This window comes from Mus pahari, chromosome 10, assembly GCF_900095145.1.
Source record: "Mus pahari chromosome 10, PAHARI_EIJ_v1.1, whole genome shotgun sequence".
Taxonomy (NCBI): Eukaryota; Metazoa; Chordata; class Mammalia; order Rodentia; family Muridae; genus Mus; species Mus pahari.
In genome coordinates this window covers 72,597,342-72,615,438 of record NC_034599.1, presented here as the reverse complement: position 1 = coordinate 72,615,438, position 18,097 = coordinate 72,597,342, and the positions used below count along the sequence as shown (strand labels likewise).

Sequence of the window (18,097 nt, the reverse complement as noted above, 5' to 3'; positions counted from 1 at the left end):
AAGACAATGAAGTACTGAATAAAGGTGAGTGTATTAAAAAAAAAAAAAAAAAAAGCAATTCAGAGGAGCTTTGGTACAGGGTTCTCAGCATGCAATTGCCACCCAGCCTCTGGGCCCTTTCCAGCAAGAAGAAACTATTTTCATGAACCTTTCCCATCTCCCTCTCACCAGAGACTACACATGCAAGATCGAAGCCCGGTGAGTGCAGCAGACTGAGAGAATCCAGGCGTACTTCAGTAAGGCAGGCGTGTAAGACTCTGGCAGAAGCAAGCATTCTGGTGTGCATTAGTTCTCTGCTGTGTTATAAAGCACATTTTCCGTGAAGACATTGTTCATGGCGTCAGATGAGAAAAATATCTAAAAATTCAATTTTAAAGTCATTTCAAATTAACTTCTGGCGGGTTAAATATAGCAGATATAATCTGCCTAAGCTAAAGCTGAGGCTCAATAATTTTTAAAAGAATATGTAAATGAAACAAAATGCTTGACAATTGTTGTATTAGGAGCGATGCTGATATCCCTTCCCCCAAGGTTTTATTTCCAAATGATATTGAAAATTTAGTTTTTAAATTTAAATATCTATCACTACCACCCCTCCCCCCAAAAAAGAAAATTCAAAAAAAGAACAAGGTTGTTTGGGTTTTGTTGTCGTTTTGTTTAATGTACATTGGTGTTTTGTCTGCATATATGTCTGTCTGTGTGAGGATGCCAAATCCCCTGGAACTGTAATTTTAGTCTGTTGTGAGCCGCCGTGTGGGTGCTGGGAATTGAACCCAGGTCCTCTGAAAAAGCAGCCAGTGCTCTTAACCATTGAGCCATCCATCTCTCCAGCCTCCAAATTAGGGTTCTTTTTAAGTTTATTCTTTGTAGTCTGAGTGTGAGACTTAAACACACACACACACACACACACACACACACACACACACACACACACATACACACGTGTAAACATGTGTAGGTGCCTACAGAGGCCAGGAGGAGGTTTGGATGCCCTGGAGCTGCCCTTGAGGTGGTTGTGAGTTGCCTGACATAGGTACTGGGAACTAACTCTAGTCTCCTGCAGGAACAGTATGTGATCATAACTGCTCAGCCACCTTTTAAGCCCCAAGAATAATTCTTTAACACCTAACTTCAGTAGTTAAAAGTACACATTAAAAACTGAACCCTCAAATATTTTTAAATTTACTGAACTAATCATTTTGAAAATAAAGCTAGCAATAATAGAAGTTAAATATGTTATAATTAAAGGTAATTGTGAGAGAGTCACATTACACTTCCCTGTTGGCTCAAGCCACAAATACAGAACTGAGGAAAATTCAACACGATCAATTGAACAATATCAAGCTGATTTTCACATTACTGTGTGGGCACAAAATCAGAAAGTTTTTTCGTCAAAACACCACTAGCTCCGATGGGAGCTCCGGCGGGTTTGGACACTCTTGGACAGTTCCCTGAGTTAAGTCGCATGAGCTAATGCACTCTGGCTGCACAAAGAGCACATTCAAAGGGCAATGAAGAAGAGCACAGTACAGTAACACATACTTAAGAAAATGCTTTATTGCCAGGTATGGTGGTGACACCATTAATCCCAGCCCTCAGGAGGCAGAAGCAGATGCATCTCTGAGTTTGAGACCAGCCTGGTCTACAGAGCTAGTTCCAAAATAGCTAGGGCTACACAGGGAAACCCTGTCTTGGAAAAACAAAAAGAAAGAAAATGCTTTATTATAACTCATTACTTTATATACCAACTTAAGCATACACACACACATACACATACATACATATACATACATACATACATACATACAGAGACAAGAGGGGGTAATGTAGGGGAGAGGGAGAGAATGCAGAGAGATGGGGACAAGGAAGGGAGAGGAGGGAGGGGTAGAAGGGAGAAAGCAGGAGTGAATAGAGAGGAAAGGCAGAGCGCGTGACATGTTCTCCCCAAAATAAGAATTTGCAAGTGACATTTCATCTCCCTGGGGAAAAGGTTAAGGTTTGGGAATGTATTCCTTTGCAAAACTACGGTGTCATGACACTGTGCATTTGAGTGCACACACTCCCTGCTGTGCTGGGCACGCACATCCCTTGTGCTATGAATAAGAGCCCTGAAGGTTTCCACCAGGGCACAGCCACAGAACAGACATCTGTGAGTTTCTCCAACCCAAAACATTTTCTCTCTGCTTTCTTAGTTTGGAGAACATGACAGGGTGATGCCTGTGAGCCAGGTACACGAGCTTACTAAGGGAAAACAGTGATTTGGAGATAGAAAAAAAAATCTTGACAGTTTATACAGAACAATACAGCTGACATCTCGGCAGTGAAGGGCAGGCTCTCTTGGCTCTCCTAGCTCAGCCTGGCTGTGCTCAGTCTATGCTTGCAGCATGGCTGGGGGGTGGGGGGGTGGGAGAGGATCTGTCACATGGGGGTACTGATCACTGTAAATGACAGCCCACTGTAATGAATGCAACACAGAAACTGTATGTAAGCAAACCAAAAGGCAAAAGACAGAGAGAACAGACAATCTGGCTCCTCACCTAAGAGTGGACTGGCTCTCATTTCAATCCTGGTTCCCTTTCTGGAGATGAAAGAGCAGCAGAGATGATTGCGATTAAAGTGATTTTCATGGTGGCACATGCAACTACTTTATTAATACCTTCTCCAGATAGGTAGAAAGGCAATGTGGTGCCAGAGGAAATAAGTTCTAATGCCAATGCACTCCACAGCCGCTGTAAAACAGTTTGTACTCCTATTCCTTGGGAAACACTAGTTTTAATCACTACATCAATTTAATTATGAAAAACAAATGGATTTAGAAACCAAGAATTTAAAAATGTGAAAATGTAACAAGCAGCATCCACGTCCCTTGTAGTACACATCAGCAAGCTATGATTCCTTCCCTCCCTGACTCACTGGTAAGGTTAGATGCCCAACCCAGAGGACAGAACATGTGACCTTGAGCTACTCAGAGAAGGAAAGGGACCACTAGCGTCAGAGTGGCTTCTGGGAAAACCCTGCATCGACCTGAACAAAAAAAGCAGCGGGCCGCAGAACCATCTTTACTCTACCTTACTAATTTGATTGCACTTACTCTCCTATTAAAATCAGGGGTACTGTTATCAGAAGTGAGGCCACCGATGGGGCCTGGTATCTAAGCAACACAGGCTTTTGCCTCTGACCCCAGTGGCCTTGGCAGGTGCACTGCAGCAGCTGCATTTACAGGCTCAAGATGTCGACATCGGAGGGAAGGGCCGCAGGACCCAGGGTCTTCCTATGCTGGGCTGAGTACAAAGGCAGGGGTCCAGCTCCTGCTGCCAGGCTTGGGGAAGCTGTCACAGGATACAGGCCTAGGCCTTTCAGGGAACGGAGACTGGGCAGGGTGACCGAGAAAGGTGGAACTGTGCATGTGGAGGAGTTGGCGGTGAGAACTTGCAAGGGTCCTAGAAGCCTCTGGGGGGCGATGCGAGGATGGAAGCAGACACACGGGGGGGGAGTATCTGACACAGAACAGGGTCAGCTCCTTCACCAGCAAGGACACATTTTCTTACATCATTTGATAGGCACAAGCATGAGCAAAGACCATCACTGACAGGGGTGTGAGGTCAGCCTCCAAATGGAGGCATTAGATTCCACAGACTACAGACAAAGCCACACAGCCTGCAAAACCACCGACTAAAAGGCCCATAACATCAGTAATTGGTCTGTCTACAGACAGTACGTTCACCACAAATGCTAAGCTGTAACCTCATTCCTTCTAGTGATTTCTGGTCCCTGTGAAAGGAATAGGCAGTTTCTCTCTAGCTGGAGGTAGTGTAAGAGGGCAGGATCTAGATCAACGGTTCTCAACCAGTGGGTAGTGACCCCTATGGGGTGGAAGGTGTCACATATCAGATATCCTGCACATAAGATATTTACATTATAATTCATAATAGTAGCAGAATTACAGTTATGAAGTTGCAACGAAATGTTTTTTTTTTTTTTTTTTGGTTGGGTGTCACCACAACATGAGGAACTGCATTAAAATGGTCACAGCATTTGGAAAGTTGAAAACCACGGCACTAGATGGTAATGAGGATGCATCTGGCTTATGAGACAGAAAGAAAAGGAAGTGTTTTGAGGTCAGAGGTCTGCTATCACATGGTAGGGACAGCTCTGCTCTTGTGGAACCTGATGTCTCTGTGATGAGCTAACTCAAGAATACAGTCTGGTGACCTGAGAGTGAGTGTCATGTACAGGAGACTGGGGTAGGCTTCCTGGAGAATGACAATCTACCCTGAGAACTCAGGTAGGCTGGTCAGTAGCAAAAACGGGGAAGACAGTGGTCCAGGCATGGGCTAAAGGTGTAACCAACAGAGACACCAGGAAGTAAGAGTCCAGGCTGACTCCAAATAGACGGGGAGCAACTGTACAGAGGGAGAGAGACTCGGGCATGGGGATGTACACCATTAACCCCAGCAGCTGGGAGACATGGGCAAGGGCATCTCTGTGAAGTTCAAGGCCAGCCTGGTCTAGAGTTCCAGGAAAGCCACCAAGGTTACACAGTGAGACCTTGCAGGGCAGGAGGGAAGGAAACAAGGAGGAAGGGAGGAAGACTCCCCCCTACGCACACAAACACACACAACCCCAGGCAGAAGAGCCAAGGGCCTTAACATAGATGAGCCAGTGAACACATTCTCCTAGATAAGAAACTGAGCTCCAGACTGGAAAGATGGGTGGGGAACCAGTGTGGCGGGACAGAGGAACAAAGACTGGAGCTCTTCCAGGGTACAGACCTTCAATGGATGCTTCCGGTCCTCAAGAGTCATGGGCAATGGGCAATCAGGCTGACAGAGGGGTGAAGCTGTCTCAGGACTGAACGGGTCAAGCTACCTAACACTCAGCGAAACCCAACCCAGCGGCTCCAGCTTCTACTCCCCAGAGAGACCATGGCTGGAGCTGCTGCAGGAGGCAGACAAGACACGGTTTTCTAGCTGAGTCAGTAGGGCACTGCCGTGTGCCACAGCCAGGCTTGGTAAAGCCTTCAAATACATCTGAAAGCAAGCACTGAGACCTCATAAAGATCGTAGCATTATGGGCTTGAGACTGTTTTTGCTTTTTAGTTTAGCTGGACCCAAAGTTTTGGGCTTAATGAGGAATCAATAAAACATTGGTTCAAAGACTTGGGAGGGGGGCGCTGTACTGTAAAATACAACAAAAAATAATTTAGGATAAAAACACTAGGAAGAAAGGGAGGGGTAGCGATCACAATAGGCAATCACTCATTCTATAAACATTTACTGTGAAACTACATGTCACACGATGTCACACGACATCACAGACAATGGCAACTGCCCCACACATCTCATGCTAACCGCATCTCTACTGTAGTCAAGGGACTGATGCATACCAAGGTTTTTCTATGTTTTTTCTTAAGGTTTTTCTATGACCCACCTTTTTAAGCTAGAGGTCACGTTACTGGAATCATGAAAAAAGTAACACGCAAAGCTGGGAACAGTAAAAGATTTTTGAATGCACAGTGACCAAAAATTAATTCCAGATCAAACGTGTAACAAACCCAAGGCACGTCTGCCTGAGCCCCTGCCCCCTCACGTATGAACGCTGCACTGCCTACGCCAACCTGCCTTACACCAACCAACGCCGACTGAAACACCTCAGAGCTCAGACTCAGTGCTGCTGTCCACCACAGACCGCATTTCTGCTCTGTAGTCTCCTGCCCTTAGAGAAGCATAGTAGTTTACTTACGGAAAACAAAGACATTCCTCCACATGTAAGGGCCAAACTAGTGTAGTTTGATACTATATGGTTTAAGTATATTCAATTTTAAAAACTGCTGTTGAAGCTGAAAGCTTGGATTTCATTAAAAATAAAGCAAAACCAACCAACCGAAACAAAATTGCTGAACGAATTTTAGCTCGGGAGTAGGAAGAATTTCCAAAGTGGTCCTAAATTAACTTCTGCCATTTTGTACCACATATTTATGCAAAGCAGAATCCTCAATACTGATAATTACATAATCAAATCAATCAACTCTGAAAAAAACACTGAAGCTGCTTACAGCCTGAGCTGTTCCAGCTCTTCAGGGTTTGTGAGTACAACTCCTATCTCCTGGAGGTACCGAGTTTCACTCACATCATACAACTAAGGGCTCACATGCTGCTCTACCAAGTAGGTGCTCCACACAGTAGTAGGTGCTCCATACAGCAGGTGCTCCACACAGTAGGCCCTCACTACTCTTCTCTCCAAGCTAGTCTCCGCTGTTAAGATTCAGCTCAGAAGCCACCCACCTCCCATGTCTAACTCTCCAGGCCAGAAACAAGCCTACTTCTGTAAAACCCCGCAGAAGCTGTAGTGTGGTGGCTCACACCTAACAAGTCCCAGGCCAGCCTGGACTACAGAGAGACACCCAACTTCAAAAACACCAAGTGAGTGCCAAAGAATAGTTCCGTGTGTAATGTGACAACCTGGGACCAAGCCCTGAGCACCTTTCTTAACCAATATAAAAAAAGATAATAATAACTTATTTTTAAACAACATAGCCTGAGACCCTGCTCGGGCAGCTAGTACCACTTTTGGCCAGCTAGGATTAGTGCAGTCCTCAGCCCTCACTGGAGAAGTCTCTTTTTGTAAAGAGTGGAGGTTAAACAGAGCCCCATAACCGATCAAAGAACAGAGCGTAAGTGACTGGACGCTGCACGGCCCTAAACAGAACAGCTAAATCACCCCTCCTCAGAGGCTCGGCAACCACGGCAGGTGAAGAAACAAACAGAACAATTCCGCAAGTCAGAGGCTAGGTTACTGTAAAAAGGTCTTTTCCTGACCTAAGGCCATTGTGCTCATGAACGCAGGGCTGTAGCTGCCGTACAAGATGAAGCCAGTCGGCTAGTCAGCGTTCCAGCACGAGTTGAGGGAGTCCCTGAGGCCCAACCCATAGCAGGGAGGAGAAAGCCCATTTTCTGAGATGTGGCCCCTCACAAGGTACCCATTCAGTGGATGATCCTACATCCGAGTGCATCCTGTGGCCACTGAGTGGACTCAGGGGTGTAGTGAGGGTGTTCTGGGAGATGATCAAAACATACATATGTGAAAAGTTCAAAGAAGAAAAATAAAATCAAAATGCCAATGTCCACAAGCCCTATCCTCCGAAAGCAGCACATCAGAGACATAAAGAGGTTTAGAGAAAGTTTCTTGTATGGCTCTGTTTGAATTTCTCTGCAAACCCCAGAGTAAGTATAACAGGCCAGATGATTTCTAAATTCCTCCCCAGTCCCTAAAGTCTATTGATTGATAAGACCTATCTGCTTCTACCAGAGCTACCGTCCAACTGAAGCTATCACCATGCCTCTACTGTCCTTACACAACCCCTCTCAGAGCTACTCTGCCTTTAAGACTTGCACCGTTATTTGCTGCCCAAAACCAGAGAAATGTTCAGACTCCTCGGAGTAGCCCTAGGGCCCACACTGGTAGCTTCTTTTCTCACAGGTTTCCTGACTCTCATTCCTCACATACCTCTCCATCCCCAACAGTACAACTATTTCCTCTTTCTCCCCGACTGCTTCCTGCTTCCTCCTGGCTTTCCAATCTGATCTAAGTCTCCATGACTGTCCCCTGGCACTCTACACCATCCTACCACAGGCCTCACCACTAAGTTAATGTGTTCACTCTGTCGATGTCCTCCATCAGAGCCTGGCTGGCCTACAACTCGCTCTGTAAACAGGCTGGCCTACAACTCACTCTGTAAACCAGGCTGGCCTTCAACTCAATAGATCTGCCTTCCTCTGCCTCCCAGTGCTGGGATTCGGAATGCCCATCACCAACACCCAGCTAGGACCCACGTTCCTCAAACGGTAGCACCGTGCTCTACAGCGAGTGAGTACGCATAATTGATGAATCAGGTAGCCATGTGGCTACTTAACCCAGCGCAGCCCACCCTCACCCTGGGCATGGTGCACACCAAAATAAGATTCTGAAGGGTGGCTAGTCAATATTACTTAATAATGGACACCTTCAGTACTTACACAACAGCTTGACCTTTTGATTTCTTTGGGAATAGTGCCACCAGACTATTCTATCTTGGGCACATTCAACCCCGAAACTTACAATGTGATATGCAAATGAACAACACCTTTAAAATAGCACTCATCGCCCCTGGGGGGTGGGATGAATGTCTAGCGGATGGACCGAGCTGCTGAGGTTTACTCGCTTAGCCTGGAGGCCTGGCCCAGTTCCCTGATCAGGTGGGCTCCTCATCTGTGAAGTCTCACGTAGCTCAGGGTTCTCAGGGGTCCCATCAGCTTCACACAGCCATGAGTGGAGTGAAGCACACATCCCAAGGACACTTTGACGAGATGTTTATGCATCTATTTACCAGATACCTACACTATACGGCAGCCGGAAAGCTCAGGTTCTGCAACAGAGACAGTCTTCCCAGGAGAATCCTGAGACACTGTGAGAAGAAAGATATTGGCCATTCTCATTTTTGTAAGAGAAACCTGAGGCACATAGTGGTTAGCATGCTGAGCTAAACAGCCAAGGAGTCAGATCACCCCGTTCAGCCAGAATCAGACTCAAGGAGAAGGTGAGGTTAGCCTTGGCTTTTCACTTACCGTTCCGCTTAGCTTTTTAAATAGTGGGAATAGACACAGATATAAATGAGGAAGCTATCTAAATAAAACATGACACAGAGACAGGAGTAAGAGAACTCAGGGGGAAAACAAGTCTTAAGCGGCCAGATTAAGAGGCACACGCAGGCCGCGGGGTCAAAGGATGACAGGCCCGAGGAGACCTTTAGGCTGGACCAAAATGATCCTATCGACATGCCGGAAAGCCACTTTGGCAACAGACTACAAGGGAGACAGAAAGGAGACAGAGTGAAGCTGTAGTCACTAACTAAATGTGCTGAGAACATCTGAGCAGCGGACAGGGACAGGCCAGGCCTGGGTGGACCACACCTGGTGACTGACGGGTAGACAGACTGACAGTGGCTGAGGTGAGGGTTGCTTCTAGCTTAATAATGGCTTAGGCAAACTCGTATAGACTAATGCGCCCTACCACGCAACATAATAGCAGGGTTCTTGGTGATAGCCCACATAGACTTAGATACGGGAAGTCAGCAGCCCGGAGCTCAGAGGTAGACTAGAAATAAACAGCAGAGAGGGGCCATCAGTGAGTGAATGGCTTTGCAATCCCACTACAGATCAGCTGTGAGCCATGACAGTGTTTACAAATGTTTACCGTCATCTTAGAGTCCAGATCCCCATTTCTCAAAACCATGAGAAATTCAACTTCTGTTCTACAGCTCAATGAAAACCAAGTGTCTGGGCTACGGTGTGATGCACCCATGCCTGGGACCTCAGTCCCTGGGGGGGTTACATGATGAGTTCCAGGGAAGCCTGGGCTATGTATGAGACTCCGTGTCAAAAACAACAACAACAACAACAACACAAAACAAACCAAAAACTCCAACAGCAGCTACCTTATCTGGGAGTGCAGCTCAGTGACAGAACATTTACATACATGATCTAAGTCCTGGGTTCAAAATGGAAGGAAGGGAGGGAAGGAGGCAGAGGAAGAAAGGGATGTATGGCCTCCATGTTCTCTAGTCACAGCCAACCTCCTTTGGGATCACAAGTAGAGTCCATTCCAAACTCTACTTGTCTTGACAATGAAGCCACTGCAGTATTCATAGCCTGTCTAGGGACATGGAGGTCCTGACAGATCTTAGGGACAACATTTGAAATGTAAATAGAAAATTAAAAAAAAAAAAAGTCTCAATGGAGAAGCTCCCACCCGCTCAGAGCAACTACCTTCTTGTGTGAAATGCACTTGTACAAAAGACAGCAGCCAAGACATCAAGACAACTCCAGCTGCCTCCTTTCCAACAGCTGCCTTAGAGGCCGGGCTCAGATGGACGGTGGTGCTCTACCTCAGTGGTGTTGTGAACAGCTAGCCCAACAGGCTGCCAAGTGCAAATAGCTTCGAGACGAATATTCACAAGGTTTTTAAGCAGTATTTTCTTCTTTGGGTAGCTACTTAAAATTCCTATCTGATTGCAGTCTCATGGCTGATGTGAACACTTGAATATTCAAAATAAATTCTAATGTTCTCTAAGCTAATTTGTACAAAGCGTACAAAGGCTGTATTACAGTCCAAGTTAAAATTAAAAGAGAGGAGAGGCATAACACAATTATACAATCCCTCAACAGAAAATGACTTAAAAGGTTTCCATTCGAGCCTGTGTAACCTAAAGCAAGTAACATGACAACACATTTCTTTGTTAAAATTCGACTAAACATCTGTATCTTATAACTATTACCAGTGTGTGGAGGTGACTGCAGGACACCCAGAACTGAAACGCGCAGGGTTATTTTTCAAAGCCGGTTTGCAATCTTGTAGTTTTTAAAACACAATAACATAAATAACACAAACATAATAGTATTTATGCATTCATCTCTTCTACAGATTGTGGCCCAAGGTCACAATGGTTTTATTATCAGATTCCTTGCTAATATATAAGCCATCATATGACTAGTGATTTTATTTTAGGAACAAAGGTACTTTCAAGTCATCTCAGTCGTGTCAGACAAACCTAGTGACTATGCACATCTAGAAAGAAGATTCAGTGCTGAGAAGTCGGAGGGATCCCAAGAGAACAGAAGGGACAGCAGGTGCCTCCAGCTGAAACATCAGCCCAGCGCACCAGCTCTAACAGAGCAGGTAGCAGAATGACCTAGTGTTCTCAAAACACTAACGACTGGCACGTCCATTCTCCGGGCATAAGGAGGATGCTGCTCCCTAGGGAACCTGGATGCCCTTCCGACCCAGGGCAGCATACACCTCGCAGACCTCACACCTTGTAGAGAAAACCTAATGGGGGCCAAGTCCACATCAGGACAGCAACTCGGGTTTCCCTAGGCCAGACAGGAGGCTTCTCAACACAGGCTTCTTAGACCAGCAGAGTCCTGTGTCTGCACCTTTTGTTTTCACAGTACTGAGAACAGAATTGGGGCCTTGGGCAACCTTAAGCAAGTGTTCTGCCCCTGAGGTGCTCCACCAGCGCCACTGCCCAAACAGACCAGCCTTAAGTTCAGACTATCTAAGGTAAGAAATGAAAAGTTCCCCTCTTAAGCCCTGACCACAAGGGTCATTAGTCCCTGTTCACTTCTTCTAAAGCTCTGCTTAGTTACAGTCAACAAAGCCTTTATGTTGTCACCAACCTTCCAGAATGGGATGGATATGAACTGCCTCCTGTGCCTTCTAACCAGGGCTGCCCATGCAGGTGCCCTTAGGGGTTAGAGCACTGCAAGAGCCTAGGAGACTCAAGGTGGCACTCGCCTGGCTCTGCATAGAACTCTGAACACCAAGGTACCATTCCTAAACCCTGTTTCTCATCTGTAAAACGCAGGCTATTACCTTATAAGGTCCAGTGAGCTAGCTGGAAATGAATTAGTTTATGCCGAGCACTTAACAAAAGTGGCTCGTGGTAAAAACCAAACAAAACAAAACAAAGAACCAGCTCCATTTAGCGCACACCGGTGGATGTATGCCTGCCCTTGCCAAGCTATGGATCAGTTAATTCTGTGGTAGGACATCTTCTAACCTGTTGCTGCTATAAATAATGCTTCAAGTGGCATCCTGTACAGAGGGAATTCTTACCTGCAATAACCAGTCGACACCCCACTTAACTTTCACACATAATATTGTTGGATCCAGCACCACTCAAAGTGGGTGCACTTAGTATCGGAACTCTCGACACAAGCTGGGATCTTGGGGAGGTGACGTAACTTACCAGTGACAGCCCACACTTCAGTAAGTGTGGAAGCCTACGCGGGTGTGTGGCTGCTAACTCGGAAGGCACTGACTCTAATATGTGTACTTCAGCCTGTCTTCCTTAGACGCATGCATGATATTCCTTTAAATGCATCTCAGATCACTTTAAAGTGCATTTAAATTCCCAAGACATTCGCAAGTTCTGTCAGAAGCGAATGCTAATTTTCAATTGTGCAAATCAACTAACAAAACAGCTGACTGGGGTTCAGTAACCTCTGTAAATATTAATTTGTTTCTTCTCCAAAGAAGCAGGTGTGCCTTGAACACTACCCCTGGGGACTCACCATACTGCTGAAACCCCAGAGAAGCAAATGAGTAATTACTGAATTTGGTATCCTGAGAATATTCTTTAAGGGAGGAGAATTCATAACAATCACTTTGTCACAGCATTTACTGTGCCAAGACAAAGGGGGAACAGTACTCCTGGCTTCGGAAACGCAAAACACATCCCTGAGAGGCCAACTCCCCAGTCTGGTTCTGATAAAGCCCATTCAAGATGGCTTCCTAGAAGTTAGTAACAAGACATAACTATTAACCAGGAGAAGGAAACAGCAAGGGTGGAAATCAGCCAGTAGAAACCATCATGAGCATGGGGGAGGGGAGATTTCTAGCCTCATAGAGAAACTAAGAATGCATTTAAAAGTCACAAGTGTTTTTCTAAAAAAAAAAGAAAGAAAGAAAGAAAGAAAGAAAGAAAGAAAAAATGGTTATTCTAGTTAGAAAAAGCAAGACAGAATCAACACTGAAAAATCTTAAACCTCAAACAATGTAAGATATTAAGCCAAAAGGACTAAAGTCTATCTGGCAATAAGGAGTCCTTACTACCTGAATTCAATTACAACTGAATTTCATACACAATAGGTGGGGAAAGAAGGGACAAGAAGGGTAGGAATTTGGTTTCTGTGTAGTTGTGTACCTGTGGGCTTGGGGAAGCCAGAGGGCACCCTTATGCCATTATACCTCAGGTGCTGTCCTTTGGGGGTGGGGACACAACAGGGTATCTCATTGGTCTGTAACTTTCTGAGGTGTCAAGTCTGGATGGTCAGGGACCTCCAGGAATCTGCCCACCAGTGTCTCCCAGTGCTGTCAATACAAATGGATGCCATCGCTCCCAGCTCCCACCCACCCCCCACCCCCAACCATGGGTTCTGAGTTCCTAACAAGTCCCCAGGCTTGCCAAGCCAAGTCACCTCTCTATGTTGGAATTTAAACTTCTAAAAACTCACCAAGTCAGACTGTTTTAAGCCCAGGATCACAGAGTGCTTAAAGTGGATGCCCTCAAGTCAACGAAACATGTCCCCATGGGGAAAACACATGCCACTGAGAACCCACAAGTTTGGTACGGTAACATTTATGGGTTGAAATTGGGGCATGGGAGGGAGGCCCTATCACAGAAACTCACATTTGGTCAGATGTGTTACCTTAACAAGTCGCTTCCCTAGGCTGAAACATCTCCTAGAGTAATGTTTCAAGATCCAAGCTCCAGAAGTCAAAAGAGCAGCAGTTTGCTTCCACTACTTTAATCCCCCCACCAGTTGTCCCGCTCTTCCGAGACCTAAGAGATCTCAACTTTCATTCTCTATCCACTGCCAAACAGAAACAAAGGGTTTATTCTTGGCAAAACTGAAACTAAGAAATGTTAACCTTTCATCTTTAATGGGAGGGGGGGGGGAGAGACAGACAGACAGACAGACACCTGGGCTCAAAGCTAATTTCTCATGTTAGTAGCATGTGAAGATAAGGAACAACGAAGCCAGCTTCTACCCACCAATGCCCACGCCTTTTCAAACATTAACACTAGCTAGCACACATGTGCTTTACTCGAACCATGCATCCCGAGCCTCTGCTTTTTCAGTATGTCACATGCATTTATTGTGGGAGGTAAGCCAGACTGTTACCTCTCCATATTCTCAGGCTCTCTCCAGAATCCGAGCCTCCATGCTAGCCAAGCCATCCTATATGCCGACAAGACTCCTATCTCCTAAGCACAATGTACTTTTTTTTTTTTTTTTTGGTGGTGGGGGCTACGGAAAGAAAACAGGATCTGGCACCAGAAACATCTAGGCTGCATGAGTTGTGACCTTGGGCAAGTATCTAAACCGAGCATCTTCTTATAAAGTAAGAATCCTCTGGTATCAATTAATAGGGTCTGAGTGAGGTCCGTTCTCAGGAAGGGATCTAGTGCTCTGTCATTATTACAGCAAAGCCAGACTAAAGTCGGACTTCTCCCGTCTCTACCAGCTTCAGTCACCTGCACTTCCTTCTTCTTCAGTGATTCCATACTTGTTCACGCTCCAAACTTCCTCTTATTTTCAACAACCTGGGGTTAATGCAAGCCCTCCCTAACAGCCGGTACAGCAGCCAGTTAGGTGAGGTTAGGAGTCAACCCACCGGTGGGATGAACACCAGGTTATCGGATCCTTCTGCCTGTTCACGTTTAAAGGGGCCAAGGCTTATGGTAAAGCACCTCAAGGGGGAATCCGGACAGTTCCTAGGAGTCATCTTGCAAAATGAGCCTAAGGACCTATAACTGGTATGTCAGAGGACTGCAGTGAACTGGAGCAAAGGTCTTCCTTTCAAGATCATTTCAATGGTAAGCTTATTTAAACTGGGTTTTGCTTCATCAGTCAAAAGCATCCCGACCAATTCAGTCTTATTGGGCACTGTACTGACAGTTGTGCCACGTGACCCAAAAACCTACCTCTGACTCTCTTTTGGTGTAAAGTATAAAATAAGTATGCTCAGAAGGGCTCCCAACGTAAGCCAAATCAAGAAGTCCTTTGGAATCAGAAACAACTTCACTTCACCCCAGCCATGCACACATTTAACACATACCCGCTAAGTCAGTAAGTTAATAAAAAGAATGAATCATGGATTGGGAACATACCTCAGTTGGTACACCGCTTGCCAAACCTGGGTTCCATGCCCAGCACAGCCCAGACCAGATGTGTTAACCTATACCTATTATCCCCGTGCTTAAGAGAGAGAGAGGGAGGAGGATCGGAAGTTGAGGGCTGACCTTTCAGAAACCCCTAAGATGAGGTCGGCCTAGACTACAATGAGACCCTGCTTAAAACAAATGAATCAATACAGGAACATACTTCAGGCAGACTGAGAGACGGCAAATTGCTAGCTAATCCTAGATGGTTTAAGATGGTTCAGCACATGGTTAGAGTATTTTAAGTTACCAAATTGCACAATTACATAAATGACATGTAGCTGATTAGACAAACAATCCAACAATGTAGTGATGAAGCTGGAATGCCGGAGATGTAGTGAGAAACTGGAATGCTGGAGACAGAGCTCTGTGTTTTCAGAAAGTCAACATCTCTGGCCTTAGCTCCCGGTTTTTGTTTTGTTTGGGTGGTTTGAGACAGGGTTTCTCTGTGCAGCCCTAGCCCTGGAACTAGCTCTGTAGATCATGCTGGTCTTGAACTCACAGAGATCTGCCTGCCTCTGAATCCTGAGTGCCGGGACTAAAGGCAGGTGCTACTACCACCTGGCTGCTAGTTCCAGGTTTTTTAACAAAAAGATGGGTAATGGGACTCCCTAGAGGACCCTGTTTTGCGGAAAGAAACACTTAGCAAATCTGTTCTTAGCATCAGTTCATGAAGCAGGGTTGAAGGAGCTCAGTAGTAGTGTTTACTCGGCATGTGTGAACTTCTGGGTTCAACTCTCTGCAGCAGGAAAAACAGAAACGAGGCATGGAGGGGAAGCAGGCATGTGACTGGTCTCTGAATGGGAAAGCATGCAGGAAAAGACAGGCAACTAAGGAGAAGTGGTCTATGGTATTGTGAGTTGGCAGGCAAAAGTAGAAGACACACACACACATACACACACACACACACCCCTGGGAAGGTTAGTGTGTGTCAGTGAAAAAGGCAACAAATATGCTCTACTCTGCCACAGTTCCTGGAAGACAAGGCAATTTTGCCTTGATTTGTATGTAGACTTCAAGTTGGAAATCTAGCACAAAGGTGAGTACTTCACCTCTAACAGCAGCACAAGCAGTAATTACGGCTAAGGCAGAGAGGAACTGCTGGGGGAAAGAATTCTGCAAACAACAGGCATCCAAAGGCTAAGGCTCTGGCCAAGAGAAACACTGTTAATCCCAGGGAAGGAAAAGGGAACATTTATCAAACCACTGTTTAGCAGACCCCCTGTTGGGTTCTTCCATTTACAGTCTCTTGAAGCCACCTAATAAATAAATCAGTAACATGGGACCCGGCTGGCTGACAAGGAAACCAAGTCAATAAGAACAGTGCTTGGACTTACTAGTTACCTATTTTGAAAAACCCAACAGCCATGTTTCCCATTCATGGTTAAGTTTACCCTCCATTCTGTGAAAGTATATAACAGTCCTCCTTCCTGTCTTCAGTTCGAGAAACTGAAAGACAAAAAGAGAATAGAAAATGGAGATGGCCTATAGTAGATGTTCCCAGCACTGACGTTATCATCAGGAGAAAATCTCAAAGGAAAGTAGCCTCTTTTTTTTTTTTCAAGGTCAGAGCTTTCACAGAGAAACCAGGCAGTACAGGGGCTGACTAGATAAACGATGCACTTGTGCCCAACCATAGATGGAAATCTAGGGTGTGCATTCGCATTCACCTAACGCAAAGCTAGCTGTATCTGTAGATTTCTGACCCAAATGCTGTGGCATGAGACTTTGCAAAAGCACAAAGACTTGCAAGTAGAAACCAACAGGTTATAACTGCCAAGCAGTTAGAGGAACGAATTACAAAACCAACAGACAATACTGGCCCTCCTGTACGACTGTACAAAACACTTCCTGCTACCAGCCCTGACATTAAAAAAAAGAAAGACAGTCGAGGCTTGGGGGTAGGGCTGCTCGCTCCCCCACAATTTATCAGACCTGTCCGCCCCCCCCCCAATCCTCCAGCTAATGAGTCATGCGTTGCATTCTTTCAATCGCCCCCTCCCCTTACGAGAATTCATCCAATGCACCCTTCAAATTTGCAATCAAGGCGTCTGGAGATAAGCATAACAAAATCTTGAGCAGCGGGGACGCTAAGTTCAAAGGTGCCGAAGGCTTCAAGATCATCTAAAAAGAACTCTCTCTGGGCGTTACTATCTCCACCTCAAGGATAGGGGAAGGGGAAGGCTTGCTGGCAAGCAAACAATAAAGGACACTTTCCCTAAAACTCCGAGCAGCGCACTTTATGGATTCGCAGACTCCATCCAGGCCGTTACCCGCAGCTCTGCGTCCGCGTCTCCACCCTCCCGGGGCAGGCTGGGCTGCAAATACCCGCCGGAGTGGTCGCGGGCTAGCGGGCGTCCCTGGCAGCAGCAAAGAAGAGGAAAGCAGGTAAAGGCCAGCGCGCGGCCCCAAAGCACAGTACCGCACGGACCCACGCGGGCTCCTCCTCGGCAGCCCTTACGGACGCTCAGAGAAAGCTCGGAGGAAGATCGAAGCGCGCCGCCATCCTTCCCTGCGATCTCCCCGCCTGTCAGTGAGCCAAAGTGGCTGCCACCCACGAACAGGTGCGACAGCATCCATCCCGGCGGAGCTCCGCTCGGCCCGCGCCCCGCGCTCGCCGGGCCACGGTGCCTGCCGCCCCCCGCCCGACCCGGACCTCACGGCGCCAGCAGCCTGGCCGCACCCCAGTGCCGTGGCATCCGCCAAGTTCCTGAAGCAGGCGGCTCACCTCTCGGCCTGAGCGGCTACGGAGAGCACCGGACGGCAGCAGGACCGCGCGAGCAGGAGGATGTGCAAGCGGGCGCGGGAACAGGAGCAAGCGGCAGCCGCGATGCAAGAGGAAGGCGCCGGGCAGCTTCAGCCCCGGCGTGGGCTGACCGTGACGTCACAATGGCGCGGCCAGCCAATCCGAGCCCGGAGGCAGGATCAAGCGCTATGATGTCATGCGGCCTTGGAGCCAATCCTGGGGCGATAGAACTTTCGTGATTGTAAATTCCAGAATCAGATGCGGTGTGCAGAGGAAGCCAGGGTTGGTCCCCCGTGGTTCACGTGTCTCGGGGCAGTTTTCACGCTTCTTCCTAATAAGCCTGCGTGGGACGCAGAGTCTGCGCAATAGCCACAGTGAAGTTCTGGATGCCCTGAACTCTTTCCAGCAGCCGGGGGACAGGGGGCAGGCTTGTCGTTTTTGACAGGTGCCCACCCACCTAACGGGCTTCGCCACCATTGTGAAAGGGACCCTTTTCACGGTTTTAGCACGGGTTCTAAAACCTAGGTGGAGCTGCTGTTGAACAAATTGAAGCAACAGAAATCGCTCGGAACTTTGTAACCGTAATT

The 18,097-nt window shown here is 46.8% G+C and overlaps 1 protein-coding gene across 2 annotated transcripts in view; it reads right to left on the bottom strand.

Annotated features, from left to right (window-relative positions):
* Elovl5 (ELOVL fatty acid elongase 5) overlaps positions 1-17,655 on the bottom strand; it is a 63,928-nt gene extending 46,273 nt beyond the window's left edge. Inside the window, exons 1-2 of one of the 2 annotated variants that reach the window (XM_029542903.1) lie at positions 17,493-17,621; positions 16,159-16,213 (exon numbers count right to left, since the gene is read on the bottom strand). In XM_029542903.1, coding sequence (XP_029398763.1) covers positions 16,159-16,165 — 7 coding nt within the window. In that variant the 5' untranslated portion in view covers positions 16,166-16,213; positions 17,493-17,621. Of the gene's footprint in view, positions 1-16,158; positions 16,214-17,492 lie in introns of both variants that reach the window. The other variant, XM_021206213.1, reaches the window with a different exon arrangement.
* Between the last annotated feature and the right edge of the window lie 442 nt (positions 17,656-18,097).